Below are 16,717 nucleotides of genomic sequence, written 5' to 3'. Positions count from 1 at the left end.
CCATATGATGTCCTATTTGCATTATGCTTCAGTCAGTCCATGTGTAGGACAGAGTAAACTAAAGTTGAGCAACTAAAATTGATCAGAGAAAATACATCAGATGAATTCCTCCATGTAGTGCCATTTTAATTTATTTTACGTTACAACAACCTTTAATGTATTTTATTGGGATTTTATGTGACGGAACATCACAAAGTAGTGAATAATTAAGCAGAAAACATTTTTAGGTTGTGCTGTTTTGTTCTATGGGTATGCCATTTTTACTGCCACCATGTGCCTCCTCGTGGTATTGCAGTAAACTAACTTTACAGCTTTTCAATAGTTTATAGCGCATACCAAAGCGTGTTGTAAATATTATTTTTTCATTTACTGCGTTTTGAATTCTAGCTTCATTTCAAGCTTTGGAGATTATTCCAAGACTAAACTTTGGTGGCCAACATTTACGACACCTCCTCTAAAGACGTTGTCGCAAACTCCAGTCAACCTGAGCCGTAAAGCTTTGTGTTTTGGACTGGAGGAGGTCATTAGAAAGTGAGGAGGAAGGAGTCCGGGCACAGACTAACTCAGTGCCAGCTAGTTTCTGGTGCCGATGTGAGGCAAATACATTATTTAACAACCCCGTGTAGAATTTCAAGCGCTGCGAAATGATTCGTTTAATTCTGCGGCTCAGGCCGTCCGCCGGGCTCTCCTGTCCCCGTGCCCTCCCGGCGGGGCCTTCCACACTCGGCTCTCGGTCTGTGCCCGTCACCGGCTGTCTGAGGCGGCTTCACTGCGGAGCGAGCTCCCGAGTCGTTTCCCTAGGTTCGAGTCTCGGTCACAGAACGACTCTCCTGCGGTGTCCTCAGCTGGCTGGTGGCTTTCAGAGCAGCCGCTTCTACAGTCTCCCTCCTCACCAGAAGGTAAGGTTACCTGACCGGTTGCTATAGCACCGAGGCTCACGGTAGCAGCTAGCAGCCGAGAGCGGTCAGCTACACCAGGCAGCTGTCACACCTGTAAGAGTCGTGACGCGGCGTTTCTTTGTAATAACTGGATTTAAAACTATCAAGTTGACACAGGATTATGTCGGTACAAAATTTTAAACTTTGTAATACGTTGTGTTTGTTAAAACGATAAACTCTGACCTTAACAGTGGGGACGTACAGCGCCTTGCCAAAATATTCAAACCCCATGTTAATTTTTTTATTAACATCACATAACATCAATGTTTTTATGACGGATCAAAACAAATTCATATAATAGTGAAGAAGAAAAATGATACACAGATTTCAATTTTGGTTATAAATAATGTACAAGCTGTGACGTGGATTTACTGCAGAGCTGGCATGTTCTTGTAAAGTGACCAGCATCCCTACTGGAAAACAAAAATAAAACATCCCCACAGCATGAGGCTGCTACCACCATCTTTCATTATGGGGATGGTGTGTTCAATTTCAGAATGATGAGCTGGATTGATTTTCTGTTAAGCATAGTATGTCCTCATCCATTTCCTTTGATTGGGCCATTCCAAAAAAAAAAAAAATAATTATAATTTGCTTTGATTTCAACCATGTAGGTTTGAAACTGTTTCACATTGCTGTCCTTCTGGAGTTTGAACCTTTAGGCTTTTGTAATCTCTTACAGGTTTTTGTAACAAATATTTTTATAAACATTTTATGTATGGAAACATTCACATTATTCTGTGAGTTTCTGATGTTTTTATTCCACTATTCAGTGTCATTTGATGTCAAAAGTAACCAACTTTTTTTTTTATCGAAATGCACTGCATGAAGAATCAGTTTTTTTTTTTAATCTGCTGTTCAGAAAGAATTCAGATTAATTAGCAAGGATTTGATTTAATACCTTTTCAGAAAATGTTATTTAAGCATCAGTAGTTTGGTGAATCCATACTGACTTAGAATAAAGTCTTGATTTAGAAAAAATAAATGTTTAAAACAAACATTTTATTTTCAAAATATTTAATGTGAAAGAGCAGTCAATATCAGTCCTTTTTTTAAAATTAATATTTTACAAATATATTTTAATATTCCAGACATTTTCAAGTCTTCCTATTCTGCTTTTCACCATTCATATTTTCTATTGGATAAATCATTTATTTCCTCTCTTTAGTGTAATGTAGGTTTATTTTGGGAAACCTCCCCCTCTATCCTGTCGGCTTCACAGCTGGCAGCTCTTTCTTATCTCTGCTATCAGATGTCACTTGACCCGCTTTGCCACCGTAAAGTCTGCAGATGTGATGAAATCGGACTTGTGGGCCATTTTATTGAACAGTCAAATGAGGCGATGACGACGCTGCAACTTTGCTCACAACAGCTGACACTATTTACAAATCCTTTTTGATAAGATTACTATAACGTGATTTTTTTTTTTGGATGTGTATTCTTTTAGATGACTTCCCTGTTCTTTCTTGTTGTTAATCAGGTGGAGCTTCCTGCTCTCTCACCCACCATGCAGACGGGAACAATCGCTCGCTGGGAGAAGAAGGAAGGAGATAAAATCAGTGAGGGGGACCTTATAGCTGAGGTTAGCTGCTGTCTTATTGTATAAATGTAAAAAAAAATATTCCAGTACAATCCAAAAGTATACTACGTACTTCACTTTTTATTTAACCACCTTTGCAGGTAGAGACAGATAAAGCCACCGTAGGCTTTGAGATGCTGGAGGAATGCTACCTAGCAAAGATCCTGGTCCCTGAAGGCACCAGAGACGTCAATGTTGGATCAGTAATCTGCATCACAGTTGACAAGTCAGTGCTCTGTATTTATATCGATTCATGGCAAACTTTCTACTCGTTCCGAAAATGACCAAAGGAGGATCTAAATGTGCAAATGTTCTCCTCCAGCCCAGAGCTTATCCCAGCATTTAAGGACGTAACGTTGGAGTCTGTCAAATCTGCTGGTGCTGCTCCTTCATCTGCAGCTTCTGCTCCTCCTCCTCCTTCACCTGCCACGGCTCCTCCTCCTGCAGCACCAGGCAGCTCTTACCCCCCACACATGAAGGTAAGGGTAGTCTAACATCAAATAGCATCAGGTGTGCACTAATAAGAGGGTGAAAGTGACGTGAAACTTCTGTTTACAGTCACAGCTTGTGCCAGCTGACGAGTTATAAGGGTGGATTCTCTGTATGTGACTCACGCTTCAGTGAAAAAGTATTCATACTCCTTGAGCTATTTGTAGCATTGCAATGTCTTTATTTTTTATTGTCCTGTTGCCTTCGGACACAGATAAATACAGACATATGAGCACAGTAGACAGGACAAGAAGAAAGTTGTTGAAGTCTTAAACATTTTTCGGTTTTAAAACATCCCAAGTTTCCAATGTGTCACAACCTATTATCTGTAAATGGGGAAAAAACTGCAACTTAAAACGAGAAGCAGCCGAGAGCCCCATGAAAACTCTGGAGGAGCCTCAGGAATGCCCAGCTTAGGTGGGAGGGCGTCTCAAACTAAGTGTGTGAGTTTTTATTGATGCACTCCATAACTCTGGCTTTTATGGAAGAGTGGCAAGAAGCCATAAAAAATAAGCTTTACAGTTTGACAAGCTTTTGGGATGCTTCTCTCTCTCTTTCTTTTTTTTTTTCCAGAATTAATTCGAAGTTGGATGTCGCTGAATACAATGAAAACTGCTGCTGAAAACAAATACAGCTCAGATATTTATGTATGGAAAAAGAAAAATAAAATCGTGTATTGCTTTCTTTCAACTTTATACTTTCACTGTTTGGTGTTCGTGTAACAAATCAAATACATTGAAGTTTGTGGTTGTTATGTGGCAAAATGTGACTACTGAAGGGATAGGAAGTTTTTTTTCTGACCGATTGCAAGGCTGTGAATTTGTACTCTCTAAGCCTTTGGCTGTTGTGTACTACAGATTGCACTTCCTGCACTCTCTCCCACCATGACGATGGGAACAGTGCAGCGCTGGGAGAAGAAAGTTGGAGAAAAGTTGAGCGAAGGAGATTTACTGGCCGAGATCGAAACTGACAAGGCAACTATTGGTAGGTCCAAATGGAGTTGGAATCAAAAGAAAAAAAAAAAAACATCTTCCAGATGTTTTTTGTTTTTTTTTAAATTGCATGAAAATTAACATCTCCTGTTTCTGTGCAGGCTTCGAGGTGCAGGAGGAGGGATATCTGGCTAAAATCCTGATATCAGAGGGAACTCGGGATGTTCCTTTGGGAGCGCCGCTCTGCATCATCGTAGAGAAAGAAAGTGACATCGGTGCCTTCAAGGATTACGTAGAGACCGGGGTGGGAGACGTGTCCATGCCACCTCCTGCTCCCGCTCCCACTCCTGTAACGGTGGGACATTCATAAAGTTTCTTCTCAAGCTGTGTTTACACGTGGATAAAAATCGACAGATTTCAGTTATATAGGTTAATTAGGGGTTGGTGATGTGAGAGCAAAGCATTAAGTTAATTAAGCAGGAGAATAACATTCTGAGTTATGATTACCTGGAAACACAAGAGAATCTGCTTTGAGTCAAATAATCAACAGGTCCTATCAAAACTGGAATCTGTCCATAGCTGCTGTTTGCTCTGTGGAGCCCCATCAGTTGTTAAATAGGTAGAATATTTAACAACAAACTCTACCTTCATTATGATGTTGTTGTTTACCTTATAACAGAAATCAGGTTTCTTATTTGGCCAACCAGTATGAGACAGAGTGCACTTGAAATCAGAGTTTTGTTTTTATTGTGGTATTTTACTACATCACCCACCTTTCTGATTAATGCATTAAACAAACCCAGGTTTCTCTGTGATGCAAAGTGTTTTGGTCAAGTTGAGCCGATGTGTAATTGAAAGTAGATTGGTAAGCGTTAATAAAGTGAGGATGCTGACTTATATTTACTCTTTTTATTTCATTATTTTCAGTTTGTTTACTTTAGTCCACTTCTGCATTTTCCTTCAAAGCATTTATTGCCCCTCTTTCTCAGAGATATTTTTAGTGTAGATATTTTCATGTGATCATGTACTCTGTTTCGGGTTGGGATTTCTTACTTTTATTCACAAAAGTTTTTTGTTTTTTTTAAATACTGCATCATGAGAGGTTTTATCCAGATTGCTGCAGAAACTGGCTGATATCAGGTTTTGTTTCTGGATGTTTGTTGCAGGCTCCAGTTCCCAGTGCTGCTCCAGCAGCTGCCGCCGCCTCAGCAACACCAAGGAAAGGCCGAGTGTTTGCCAGTCCACTGGCCAAGAAGCTTGCTGCTGAGAAGGGAATTGACCTGGCACAGGTCAGCGGTAGGTAACCGAGGCTAACCGAGCTAACGGTGGGCAGCTTTGATATTTTTACAAAGAACAATGTAATCATGGTACTTTCATTTTGTTTTCATTCAGGATCTGGTCCTGATGGACGCATTACCAGGAAAGATATTGAAAGCTTTGTTCCACCAAAGGTTGCTCCTGTGAGTGAAGCCCTGCTTTGTTTGTTTAAAGAATTTTTTTCTCTGCCTTTTGCAAAGCTTTCATTTGACGAGTGTAGTTGATTCCAGTTTTTTTTTTTAAATATCTATAATATATGAGTACTATATGAAAAAACATGGCCAGTGATTAATTCATAAGGAGTCGAGATGACATCATAGAGCAGTAGGAATGGAACAAGGTTGATTATTATTTGCAGAGAAAGACAAAGTAGTATTGGTGCTTAGATTTCAAACAAACTTTAGCAACTGAAATTAGCATTAATTGTAGCTGGCTTTGATAAAACAGCAGTCTGTATATCCCCAAATTATTGATGACTAACTGAATAAATAAAAAATCAATTAATAAAAATCAAGCAGGGATCTGTAAGCTGCTGCTCTGGGGTGACACCGAAGTCCTGAAATTACTAGCGTTTTTAAATCTAAAGGCGCTGGAAGAACATAAGAACTGTGACTCTCAGTTTACTTCGATTCCTAATCCAAATAAAATGTCCCAAAGTCACTGGAACGTAGGCGTGCGAGGAAAGCACCACAACAAAGAGGAAGCTACAAAATTGACAGAAAAACATTTGGACTCATTTAGGTTTTCACCAAATAAATTTTGAGTTGAATCATGGCCTCAAAAATTGGAATCGAATTCCGTTTACTGTAATTTGTTCAGGCATGCCTTAAGCGTCACGTTTCGCTCTCTCCCACAGCCTCTACTGACTCCAAACATGTTACTGAAAATACAGTTTTTACACCTTTTCTGCTCCCTCTGTCTGTTTTACCCTCCTGGTTGTGCAGTAAAGCATTCAGTGATGGAAAGAAAGATTGAATTTTAAAGTTTCACACCAACCAGTCAGGGGTGGTCAAAATGAAAATCTGATTTCAGTCATCGTCCAATTTTGCTTTGGTCTTTCAGTTTTTCAGTCAAGTTGTTTTGGTATCTAACCTGCTTTTCTTTTTTTTTTTTTAAGCAATTAAACTGTTTGTGCCTTAATGTTTTTCTGCTGATTAAATCCTGTCCTCTGGCAGTCTGCAGCTGCTGCTCCCAGTCCTGCCGCTGCCAGAGCCACTCCTGCAGCCACCGCCGCAGCTCCAGCTGCTCCAGCTGGCACCTTCACAGACATCCCCATCAGCAACATCCGCAAGGTGAGAGCCAACACAAATCGCACAAATTAGAGCCAACGCCCGACTTCTGCTCCTTCCGCGATGACTTTCCGCTCTGCCGGCAGTCGGGCTTTAGGACGGCCTCCTTCTCCACCGGCTGCGTTCAGAGCTTTGAAGTAAACACCCTGAGGAGGTTTCACAGCGATATTCTGCTATCTGTGACCTGTGCTTCCACATTTCACCTTACAGACGGGCAACTCCATTTATCAGCCCAGACTGGATATGCACACCTCTTCCGTCTCTCTGTGATGAATTATGGATCAAAGCTGAAGTGCGTCTATCTGTCTGTCCTCCAGGTCATCGCTCAGAGACTGATGCAGTCCAAGCAAACCATCCCCCACTATTATCTCTCTGTAGATGTCAACATGGACCAAGTGCTTGAACTTCGAAAAGAACTCAATGAGGTTAGTGCAGCTTCTAAGCAGACATGCGAGGTGCCTTTTTTTTTATGCAACACATTAAATTACTGTTGAAATGAGCAAGTGAACATGCTGTCCCCGCTCTGCAGGAAGTGAAAGCCCAGAATATCAAGCTCAGTGTGAATGATTTTATCATCAAAGCCAGCGCTCTGGCCTGCCTCAAGGTTCCTGAGTGCAACTCCTCCTGGATGGACACAGTCATACGGCAGTAAGTACAAACAAGAGTTCATTTTCCTTTAGTGGTTGTCATTGTCATTACTTAAATGTAATTGAATTGAATTCCCATTTTAGCCTTCTGTTGTTTTAGTCAGCTAAATTACTAAATAGTGACGCAACAAAGCAAACCGTCTGTCACCCCCCCAAGAGCAGAAACAACTACACTGCAAAATTACCAGAAAGACAGAAGTTGTAAAAAAATATTGCTGAATATATTTGCAAAATAACTGCATGACTGAGTCAAAGGTTCTTATTTCCATTAAGGACATTAACTCTAAAATAGAACTGTTGTCTACAGTTTGTCAATAGAAAAGTGACACTTTAAAGTTAAGTATATTTCTGACAATTGAATTGTCTCTTATTCTTTTCATTAAGTACCACTTTTGAATTATTTAGATTTTTCTGAGACCCGTAATATAAAAACTTTAAAGAAAAGCATTTACAATTTTGTTTTTCTTTCTGTCCTGTTGTAAGAATTTAATTATTTATAGTTGAATAGGATTTTTCTGTCCCTACGCTAAAAGTTGAAGATTTTAAACATTCATAAACCTCTCATGCTAGAGATTAGCACAGCTAACGTTGCTGAAATAATTTCAAGAGAATGCAGAATCGATCATTCCCTCTTGAGATTTTCAAAAGTCTGCCAACATTTCCACATTCAACATTTTCTACTATGTTTAAATTGGATGGGCATTTAAATAAAGGAAATTCATGAACGATTATGACGACATTTGGAAAAGAACATTCATGAATTTCTGTGATTATTTTTAAGAGAAAATTTTTAAGGGTGGAGCACAAAACTAATGTGTTTTAACATGCATATAACAAATCCCTTAGTAACTTTGCATGCATTTCCAAATAAATGTTTTATCCACCAAACTCCTCAATCTTAATAAATCTATCAGCAAGTTAGAACTTGCAGCTTCACATTTGAGCCAGCAGAGGGCACTCTGACGCTTTTCTGGCTCAGAAACACATCGATTACATCACTATTGACTGCTTTTCTCCAGGAATCACGTGGTGGATGTGAGTGTGGCGGTGAGCACAGCCAGCGGTCTCATCACGCCCATCGTTTTCAACGCCCACATCAAAGGCCTCACCGCCATCAGCTCAGATGTGGCGGCTCTCGCAGCCAAAGCCAGGGAGGGCAAACTGCAGCCTCACGAGTTCCAGGTGCATCGCCGTATCAGCTGGAATCTCATGATGTAATCATATCCATTCATTCATTGACTAACATTTATTAATGTTCCGTCTTTCAGGGAGGAACATTCACAATCTCCAACTTGGGGATGTTCGGTGTCAAGAACTTCTCGGCGATCATCAACCCGCCTCAGGCCTGCATCCTCGCTGTGGGAGGCTCCGAGAAACGTCTGATGCCCGCTGACAACGAGAAGGGGTGGGTGTCATGGCAACAGCTGTTTTGATAAAACGAACAAAATGCTTATAATGCCAAGCTAACCCCAGGCACCCTGGCGGCTTCGCAGGTTCGATGTATCCAGCGTGATGTCGGTAACACTGAGCTGCGACCACCGGGTGGTGGACGGAGCGGTCGGAGCGCAGTGGCTAGCAGAGTTCAGGAAGCTCCTGGAGAAACCGGTCACCATGCTGTTGTGATCAGACTGAACCGCCACTGAGCGGCAGCAGTGGGCGCAGAGCTCACACCGAGGAGATCTGATTGGCCCGGAGCCTCGTGTGATTGACTGGCCTGCCATAAGGTCACTCCCACTTAGCCTGACGGGGGAAGAGGCAGAACTCACTCCGATTTCCTGTCTGTCCGTCTCACTGTCTCTCCTAGCTTTCCTTCCTGTCACTCTCTTTCACTATTTTTATTTATTTTGGCCCCATCCTATGAGAGACCGGAATTAGGCTTTTGGAATCCTGGAAAAGAGACTTTATGTCGCTAAAATACAAATAATATTTTACAAATGCAAGTGTTACATGTCCATCCTCTTAGCATATTAACCCTAAAACCAGTGGGTGTGTGTATTTCTGCAACCTGTTGTATGTCACATGATAAAATATAAAATGAATATAAATATAAAATGAAATTGACATAGAAACGGTCCAAATTTACACAGACACATCTTCATTCAGTGGCCATACACATACAGTTGAAATACTTTATGCGTTTTCTGTGGGTTAAAACTACGGTGTGTATAATGATAATCACTGTGGAAACACACAGTGTTGTATATTTATGTATATGGTGTTGAACTGTTTGGTTGAAGTAACCAAGCTCCTTAAAGACGTCACCGTAGAAATGACAAGCTCATCTAGCTCTGAGGGATTAGAGACACGGAACGGTTTCACCCATTTCTCTTCTACCCGTTTTGTTTTCTAGTGTCAAACATCTTGTTGATCTTGCGGCTAAAACGCACAAACCCGGTGCTGGGTGTTATTCATAACAGGAAAGGAATAAATTGGGAGATTACAACCTTCTGCACAGACTCTTGATTTGGCTCACAACGATGAAGTCGTCATTTCATGTGTCCGGTTACAGGTTGATTTAAAGGGTTATTGAAAAGTTAATTTATTTCAAGACAAAGTCATACAATTTTAACAATTGTTCAGTTTTAATTTTGACAATCATAGATTATGACCTATAATTATAGGCTGTAGATCATGGCAAACAAAATACAGTCTCAGAAAAAAAAAAAAAAAAAAAAATAATATATATATATATATATATATATATATATATATACTTTTGCATTCAATACTTAGTGTGTGCTGCTTTCTGTATTAGTGTTGCATGGTGTGGATGTGGGTAAGTAGGGTGCCAACTTCTTACTACCAGAGAAAAAAGAAACTTAAGTTATAGAAGACCATTTCATTTTATCTTTTTCTATCTGGTGCTTGTGTGCCTCCCCTTTCTAAAGTCACCGTAGGCAACATATAAAGAAACACCACTTAAAGGCACAGTTGGTACTTAAAACCCATTTCAGGTGACTGCCTCATGAAGCTGAGTGAAGAGAGTGCCAACAGTGTGGAAAGCTGCTACCAAACAACAGTTATTTACTACAAAGCTTCACGTGCGTATGTCTGAAGTAATATCTAACCTTCTAGTTCTAGTTTAGTAGTAGTTCATGGTAGAGATGAGCCTTGGTACTCCCTGGTTGCTCGTTTTAACCGTGCTGGTAAAACTTTGAATGCTGAAAAATCTCCACATTTTTATTTCACTGTTGCCACGTCCAGCCAACAAGACATTTCAGATGCTGTCTCAATTAGGTGACGAAGTAAATGCACTCCAATCGTTGAACACAGACTCTTTGATTTCCTTCCTGCTAAATATCCCACAGCCAGCTGTTATTGGTATTATAACAATAACAGAGTTTATGGCTGCAGACCTCCAAACTTTAGTTCCAGTGAAAGAAACTCGTGTTACTTTAAGGTACTTTGGACATCGTGCAAACACTTTGTGGATGACCCTGTTTGCTTTAACATATCTGTGTCTGAATGCACAAACCGGGTTGATAAAGATATTGAGAGATTGCCTTTGAAGAACTGGACTGGTTTTATGGAAGGGCTTCCCAGAAAGCTGTTGTATCTGTAAAAGATTCCCCCACATCACATTAAATGGACTAAGAATGGGAGGACGTCACTTAAGTGCAGGCAGCTGAGGTAATAGCTGTTAAATGTTGGCAACTTTAACCACAAGACAATAGTGTTAAAAAGCTAAACAGATGTCTTAAGGACAAACTACGACGATCTTTTTGCTTTCATAGACGCCATGAAGACAACCAGGCAGTGACTAACAAACTCCCCTTCTTTTTATCACCATGGCAACACAGTGATCTCGGAAGAGACGTCCAAACAAACCGAGAGAGAAAATATAATAGCTGCTGTCAGAGACGAGAGCGTAACTCAAAGGTCAAGTCAGAAAAGCTGAAAAGGGCACATGTTGCTCTACTGTACCTCCTGGAGTCTGACTATTCGGAGCTCGGCTTTCCTCCGCTTCCCAGTAAAGCGCAAACAGGTGTAGCCGCATGCTAATGCTCAGCATTCCTGCATGCGTGAAGCTGATTAATTAATTAATGCTGCCGTATGAGGCTTATTAATCCTGACACGCCGACTGGCTTTAACTTCCCCCCTCGTGGCATCACTGTGAGGCTCACTCGCGACGTTTTGTTGTGGGCTTAACATTTTGGATGATCACAGGGAAACTTTGCGGCGGAGAAACTTATGTGAGTCACAAACAGATTTTATGTAAATCCATCAAAAGGATCGGCTCTGACTGCGTTTTGTTTAGCCCACAGGTCAGAACCCGAGGATCTCCTTATCATCGCACGGCTCACTGGCGGTGTCGGGAACTTGTCTTTGAATATTTCTTTACGCCACTGACAGCCTCAGATCTTTCACTGCCTTGAATCCATACACGACTGCTGCACAATGAAAAGCTAAAGACACTTTTATTTTTTTCCCAGATCTAAATTTGGTTCTCAACACAGAGAAGAAATATGTATTTTTTTTTCTCCACAAAATCTGAATGTTGTAGTTAAAAACCTCAAAGTTAACAGCACTTAGTTTTAGGTAATAAGGTGGATTATGGAGTTTTTAAGTCCAATTTGTTTTCATCATGTTTGTTCCACCTGATGCTGAACCTAGTCTTTAACATTCTCACTATAACTATTTAAAATCTCTTTATTCTTAAGATTACTTGAAAAGAACTATGTTCTATTTACTCCTAGAATATTCAGTTCATCATAAATGGACAACATATTTATAAGATTTCCGCTCAAAGTTTTAGGATTCACATGAAAATAGATTCCAATTACTTTTTTTATAGAAAGCCTCCTTTATATATATATATATATATATATATATATATATATATATATATATATATATATATATATATATATATATATATATATATATATATATATATATATATATACAGTATATATACACATATATATAAAAGAGAGTCAATTTCTGTCAAAAACATTTAAATTTAACCTCAGAAATCTTCTTGAAAATGTTTGGAAATTTCTGACTTTGAAAATTTGCTACAAAAAACTGACATTTTGAACTCTTGGAAATGTTCAGTTTCCAATATCTGCTTGCTTCAAACAGCGTTGTGCAATAATACTTTAAATTTACAACTTGCAGATAATTCACTAAAATTCACTAGATTTAAATGTCAAAGATAATCTGAGAAAATACAAAAATCCAGATTTCAAAATGCTGATTTTATTTATTACTGACTGAACTCTGACTTAATTAATTTTCCATCCCACAATTAATTTGACTCCAGGAAACAAAGGTGAAGCCTTGGTTGCCAAGGACTGGAGTGCTGCACTTTTTGTAAATATGTAAAAAAAAAAGCAATATTAATAGTCTGTTATAATCCACAACAGTCTTTTTCCCCATCCAGTTTTTCCTTGATACATAAAGAACTTGCTCTTTATGTAAAATCATTTTCTTTTACCAACCACCAATTGAGCTTAACTGATAATTGAATAGTTTTAATCTCTAAAGCATCTGTTGAGAATATCCAATTGCATTCATTTGCAAAACTGCAGAAGCCTTCTTTTGTTGTTCATATCTTGCAGTCCTTGCTTGGCTCAGCATGTAAATCAATTGTCTCGTTATTGTTTATTTTGTTCGCTTTATATGTAAAAAAACATTCTGGAGCTGCTCCTGTTTCTGAGCCGCTGACGGTGGCAGACGTTCTCACTGTCGCTCTACAAAACCACTCGACCTGGAGCAGCTGAATGAATTCCTGCTGGGGTAATTCTCAAACGAGCCGCTGCGGTTCGTTGGGGTTTAAGCTGTTAATTGTGACAGTTCCTTGGTTGTTCACCTGACAGCTCAACTGCAGGTTTATTTGCAGTCAGAGAGGGGAAGAGGAGAGAGGACAAAGGGAGGAGGGGTCGGTCGCGTCGCTCAGCTGATTAATCATGCATGCTCATTTGTGGTCCTAATTTGTGCCACTAGTTTGTGGGCAGTGAGAAAGCTCTGCCTTTCTGCCTTCCCTGACCATCATGGCTTCTCCTGTACGGTGGATTCTCTGGACTTTGTTTGTGTGTTTTGCAGCTTTGCAGAACGGTGAGTCAGCCTGTTTGTTGCTTTGAAACAAATATAAGAAATTTTACTTCTGAAGGCTGTAGACGGATAGGCTGCAGTAGCTATTTATATATATATATTTTAGTCAGTTTTACCTCTTTTTTTTTAATGACATAGGATACCAAAATATCATTTTGTTATGGTCAGAACTTGATTTAATCCGTTTTTCTGGGCAGAAATTAATCAATTTGCACAGAATGTTTTGCATTTACATCCGTCTTGTTTTGATAAGGTTTCAAAACCTTAATAGAGATGGTGAGATGATAGTTCACCATCTCTATTACAGAGACTTCTCTCTAGAGCGACGTTTTTAAAGCCCAGTGATCTATTTTTCAAAAACAATGCTGAGAATCGACGTTCTGTTTTCACAGTGAAGCGGCCTGTTGTTCCACTTTGTCTGTGATTAGTTTGGCTCGCCATCAAAACTGTCAAGTGTAATTAACAGCTGATACGCACACCGAGTCGCCCTCCCTGTATCGCTCACACAAAAGGCCCGGGGACGGCAGAGGAGGTTCATTATCGCAGTAATGAAGTGAAAAGTGTGGGGGGGAGGCGACTGGTCTCAACGGGAGAACTGGAGAAGTTCAAAGCAAACTGATGAGACTGAAGCAGGATGGAAACGTGGAAATAAGTCGCCGTTTTTTCAGTTTGTGTGGTTTGTCCCGTTCCAGCTGCTCTCAGGGTAACCATGAGGGATTCCAGTCTGGAGGCGGTTCGAGGTGATTCCGTCCTCCTGCCCTGCTCCTTCTTCACCTCCTCTGACTTCTCCAGACTTAATGTGATCTGGACTCTGGCTCCGTTCTCCAGCCCAGTTAGCCCAGTGCAGGTCGGCATCTTCATTGTGTAACATAAAAACGCACACGGCCTGACAAAAGCACTCATATCCCTCGCATACTGTCAGATTTTGACACATTACAACCACAAACTTCAAGGTATGTTAAAGAGATTTTATGTAAAAGTCCATTTTCCCCATAGCATGATGCAGCCACCACCTTGCTTTACCAATGCAGTGGTGACGTTTTTTTCCCCTGCCATATAGTCCTGAATGTTTCTTTTCTGGTCCGACCTTTCAACTCATTCTCTCTGTCACCAATATTCAGTTCAATTCACTCTTTCAGAAAAGCTGGATTTATGAGAAATGGCTAAATGAGCTGTGGGTTTCTGCTAAAACCCAGAGTACTTTTGAGAGGAAATGTATAAGAAACACTGAGGAACGAGGTCAGTTGTAGTTACAATAAAGATGATGCTTTTCTGAAATCCCCCGTTTCAGGTGATCGTGTATGACCACGGTCAGGTGATTAAGAACCCCTCCCTGATTGGCCGGGTGGATTTTACAGGTACATGTGAAACCAGCTTTTGCACGCTGCCTTCTGTGCTTTTTAGCTACGAGCTACATGCTAAAGAGCGGCTAATTTTTATTCTTTCACGTAAACCAACTGCAGGTCTTCCATTCAGTGCAGACATTATGCTAAACGAAACACGAGTCTCGGACGGAGGGATTTACCGCTGCATGGTCAACAACCCGCCAGACACGGCGGACCCTGGCGTGGGAGAGCTGCTGCTCAGCGTGCTGGGTAGGTGGCTCACCTGTTGCCTGTTTTATCTGATAAAAATTTATTTATTTATTTATTTATTTATTTATTTATTTATTTATTTATTTATTGTCTTTACTGTAATTTGTATGCTCTCGTGCAGATTTGTGCTTTTTGGTCATATTTAAAGGGTTCAGAACTTCAAAGTAATTTAAATATTAAAGGAAGGTAATCTAACTAAACACAAAATACAAATTTTAAATGACTTTCATTTATTAAGGGGAAAAGCCTTTCAAAGCAGCTGTGAAATTAGAACTGCCCCCCAAAACCTAATTATTATTATGTTTATTTTTTTTAGTGAAAGATGCAACAAAAATCTTCTTAAAATAAATCCTCTTAATTGGATTTTAGCTCAGTTTTTAACTATGCCACTTCCAAACCTTCATGTTTGCATTTCTTGACGTCAGACTTGATGGAGCAATTTGAACGCATCACCCAATATAGTTACTTTGAACCCTGTGGGACGATGCTTGCAGAGCCACCTTCACTGCCTGTGTGCGAGTGGGACGGAGCGATCGACGTGGGCGGAAGCGTGAGGCTGTCCTGCTCCGTGGAAGAGGGCGTCCCCATCCCAGAAATCCGCTGGGAGAAAGTGAACCCCGAGGAAATTTCACTCCCAGTCAACATGGAGGGTCAGTATCACACTCCTGTGGTAGAAAAAAAAATCTACACCACACAAAACCAATCTTGGATACAACATGATGAAACCACTAAATAGGGGCTATATTTATAAAAGCGACATACACCAACATTGCCACGCCTTTAAAACTCAGATGATGATGTGAGCATCTGATTAATTCACAACATTTCAGTGAAATAGAGAGAAGATCTAAAACACTCTGCCTCTTTGTGTGACATCATTGAAAAGTTTCACCTCCCAATAATGTGGACCACAGTTATCTGTTATACAAGATAAACATATTTCATCGTGAAATGTGCAAATGAACCCCATGAAAGAAAAAGCAAGAGATTTTTCGAAGATCTGGTAAGAGTATCATTGCCCAATGAATCGAATGAAAAGATATGGAACACAAATGGGTGTCCAAACACAGTTACCAAAGGGCTTTCGTCAACAAACTTGGTGGTTTTAGTGGCCATCAGTTACAAAGCCCTGATCTTAATCCTATTGAAAATTCTCTCCGTCTCTCAGGTGAGCTGTCAGGCTCAGTCCAGATCGCCAACGTGTCGTCTCAGACGTCCGGCTTGTATCGCTGCTCGGCCACTAACGTCCTGGGAACAGAAAACTGCTACGTCAACTTGGTCATTTACAACAGCGAAGGTCTGTGTCACCAGCGCCGCCGCGCCTCTTTTGGTTTGCTGCTCGAGCCGTTCTGATTGGAGCCGTTTTGTGCACCGCAGCGGCTCCAGGCGGCCCCTCGGGCGTCCTGCCAGGCGTGCTGCTCACGCTGGTGATGGCTCTGGTGCTGCTGGCTCTGCTGGTCATCATCCTGTGGCTGCATCGCACGGGGCAGGATGGGAGGAGCAGGAGGAGGAGGAGGGACAGGAAGGCAGAGGAAGAGGAGTGTTACAACGAGATCCGCTACACTCCGTCCCTGATGAAGCGCTCCTTTGTCTGAAGTCTCAGCGTCAGGTATTGAAATGAAGGACTTGTTCAGCTTTGCTTCTGCTCTTCTCACGGCTGTACTGCCACATATTGTGAAATAAAAAAAAAAATCCAAGTTCTGATAGTTTATTCTTTTAGTTTGAGTTTTTTTTTCCGCATTTGCCGTCAAAGCTAAATGATTATAACCAGATATAAACCTAATTAAAAAATGTTGAGCTGCATCTCTCCTTCAGGGTTTTCCTTTTCAAGAATTTTTTAATAAAAGTTTTTTCCTTTTTTCAACTATCAAAAT

At 40.5% G+C, this 16,717-nt stretch overlaps 2 protein-coding genes across 2 annotated transcripts; both read left to right on the top strand.

Annotated features, from left to right (window-relative positions):
• The first annotated feature begins 489 nt into the window (after window positions 1–489).
• Window positions 490–9,639, top strand: dlat (dihydrolipoamide S-acetyltransferase (E2 component of pyruvate dehydrogenase complex)). Its single transcript, XM_014993148.2, has 14 exons — window positions 490–899; window positions 2,419–2,520; window positions 2,619–2,743; window positions 2,840–2,996; window positions 3,864–3,990; window positions 4,100–4,293; window positions 5,105–5,234; window positions 5,331–5,398; window positions 6,431–6,547; window positions 6,862–6,969; window positions 7,074–7,192; window positions 8,211–8,373; window positions 8,460–8,596; window positions 8,685–9,639. The coding sequence occupies exons 1-14, from the start codon at window positions 645–647 to the stop codon at window positions 8,812–8,814; spliced, it is 1,932 nt and encodes a 643-aa protein (XP_014848634.2). The 5' UTR covers window positions 490–644; the 3' UTR covers window positions 8,815–9,639.
• A 3,417-nt stretch (window positions 9,640–13,056) lies between these two features.
• On the top strand, window positions 13,057–16,549 carry LOC106921446 (immunoglobulin superfamily member 11). Its single transcript, XM_014993161.2, has 7 exons — window positions 13,057–13,251; window positions 13,941–14,095; window positions 14,540–14,606; window positions 14,712–14,843; window positions 15,338–15,493; window positions 16,012–16,140; window positions 16,221–16,549. Exons 1-7 carry the CDS (start codon window positions 13,188–13,190, stop codon window positions 16,436–16,438), a joined length of 921 nt encoding a protein of 306 aa, XP_014848647.2. The 5' UTR covers window positions 13,057–13,187; the 3' UTR covers window positions 16,439–16,549.
• The last annotated feature ends 168 nt before the right edge of the window (window positions 16,550–16,717 follow it).

Source organism: Poecilia mexicana, unplaced genomic scaffold, assembly GCF_051168715.1.
Source record: "Poecilia mexicana isolate PSO_F unplaced genomic scaffold, ASM5116871v1 scaffold_14, whole genome shotgun sequence".
Classification (NCBI taxonomy): domain Eukaryota; kingdom Metazoa; phylum Chordata; class Actinopteri; order Cyprinodontiformes; family Poeciliidae; genus Poecilia; species Poecilia mexicana.
Note: the sequence above shows the minus strand (reverse complement) of the source record. Positions and strands in the feature narration are given on the sequence as shown.

What these genes read in the sequence shown, in the direction of transcription:
- LOC106921446 (XM_014993161.2), top strand. Translation starts at nt 13,188, where the DNA reads ATGGCTTCTCCTGTACGGTGGATTCTCTGGACTTTGTTTGTGTGTTTT. An exon ending in TGGCCGGGTGGATTTTACAG is followed by an intron (nt 14,607 to 14,711) that starts GTACATGTGAAA and finishes AACCAACTGCAG; the next exon opens with GTCTTCCATTCAGTGCAGAC. An exon ending in GCTGCTGCTCAGCGTGCTGG is followed by an intron (nt 14,844 to 15,337) that starts GTAGGTGGCTCA and finishes CGATGCTTGCAG; the next exon opens with AGCCACCTTCACTGCCTGTG.
- dlat (XM_014993148.2), top strand. Translation starts at nt 645, where the DNA reads ATGATTCGTTTAATTCTGCGGCTCAGGCCGTCCGCCGGGCTCTCCTGT. An exon ending in AACTGACAAGGCAACTATTG is followed by an intron (nt 3,991 to 4,099) that starts GTAGGTCCAAAT and finishes GTTTCTGTGCAG; the next exon opens with GCTTCGAGGTGCAGGAGGAG. An exon ending in TTCCACCAAAGGTTGCTCCT is followed by an intron (nt 5,399 to 6,430) that starts GTGAGTGAAGCC and finishes GTCCTCTGGCAG; the next exon opens with TCTGCAGCTGCTGCTCCCAG.